We start from the raw sequence: 1,119 nt of genomic DNA, 5'->3' as shown, positions 1-1,119 counted from the left end.
GGTTTCAGTCGTCAGCGATGCCCCATTATCAGAGAATTGAACAATCGAGATGCAACTGGTCGAGTGGCCAAATGGGCAATTGAACTTCTTCCTTTGGATATCAAGTTCGAACCAAAAAGCCAATTAACTCTCAGGCAATAACAGATTTTCCGGATGAGTGGATTGAGCAGCAGCAGCCGACTCAGGTTCACTCGAAACATTGGACTATGTTCTTTGATTGGTCTAAGATGTTGAGCGGTTCTGGTGCTGGAGTGGTCCTGGTATCCCCTAGAGGTGACAAGCTCAGTTATGTCCTTTAGATTCACTTCGACTCCTCAAACAATGAAGTTGAGTATGAGGCACTTCTATACGGGTCGCGTATGGCCATCTTACTCGGCGTCCGTCGCCTGATGGTCTACCGCGACTTAGATTTGGTGGTCAATCAGGTAATGAAGGAGTGGGATATCAGGAGCCCTGCCATGACTGGTTACTGCAATGTAGTGAGAAAATTACAGAAGAAGTTCGAAGGGTTGGAACTCCATTACATACCCCGACTCAACAATCAAGCATCTAACGATCTAGCGAAGATAGGTTCCACTCGGAAGCCTGTTCCCAGTAATGTGTTCTTGGAGCATCTCCACACCCCGTTAGTTCAAGAGGATCCCTTTACGGAGGAGCCCTCGCAACTGATAAGTTCAACCAATTGGACTGAGATTGAAGTTCCAGCAGTAGTCGACTTGATCATGGAGGTTTTAGCGATCACTCCCGACAGGACGGTGCCACATATTGCATATCTGCTCAGGCAAGAGCTCCCAAAAGATGAAGATGAGGCCCGCCAGATCATCCGCGAATCCAAAGCCTTCATGGTGATAAGTGGACAACTTTACAGAGAAAGAGTTACGGGGTAGCTCAGCGTTGCATCTCCCCAGAAGAAGGTCGACTGATCCTAAATGAGATCCACTCGGGGACCTGTGGTTACCACGCGTCCTCTCGGACCATCGTGGCCAAAGCATACCGAGCAGGATTCTACTGGCCACGAGCGAATGAGATGGCTAAAGATATAGTCGACAAGTGCGAAGGCTGCCAATTTTACTCAAACATGTCTCACAAGCCTGCGTCTTCCTTCAAAACCATTCCACT

At 48.3% G+C, this 1,119-nt stretch overlaps 1 protein-coding gene across 1 annotated transcript; it reads left to right on the top strand.

The window, feature by feature from the left end:
* The first annotated feature begins 359 nt into the window (after nucleotides 1-359).
* On the top strand, nucleotides 360-887 carry LOC147976055 (uncharacterized). Its single transcript, XM_087520704.1, has one exon. The coding sequence runs from the start codon at nucleotides 360-362 to the stop codon at nucleotides 885-887; it is 528 nt and encodes a 175-aa protein (XP_087376830.1).
* Nucleotides 888-1,119: the final 232 nt, after the last annotated feature.

Source organism: Triticum urartu, chromosome 4A (genome assembly GCF_056163025.1).
Source record: "Triticum urartu cultivar PI428250 chromosome 4A, HENAU_Tu73, whole genome shotgun sequence".
NCBI lineage: Eukaryota > Viridiplantae > Streptophyta > Magnoliopsida > Poales > Poaceae > Triticum > Triticum urartu.
The sequence above is the reverse complement of the archived record's forward strand: the minus strand, read 5'-3'. Positions and strand labels throughout refer to the sequence as shown.

Excerpts from the sequence above, each read along its gene's own strand:
- LOC147976055 (XM_087520704.1), top strand. The coding sequence starts at position 360 with ATGGCCATCTTACTCGGCGTCCGTCGCCTGATGGTCTACCGCGACTTA.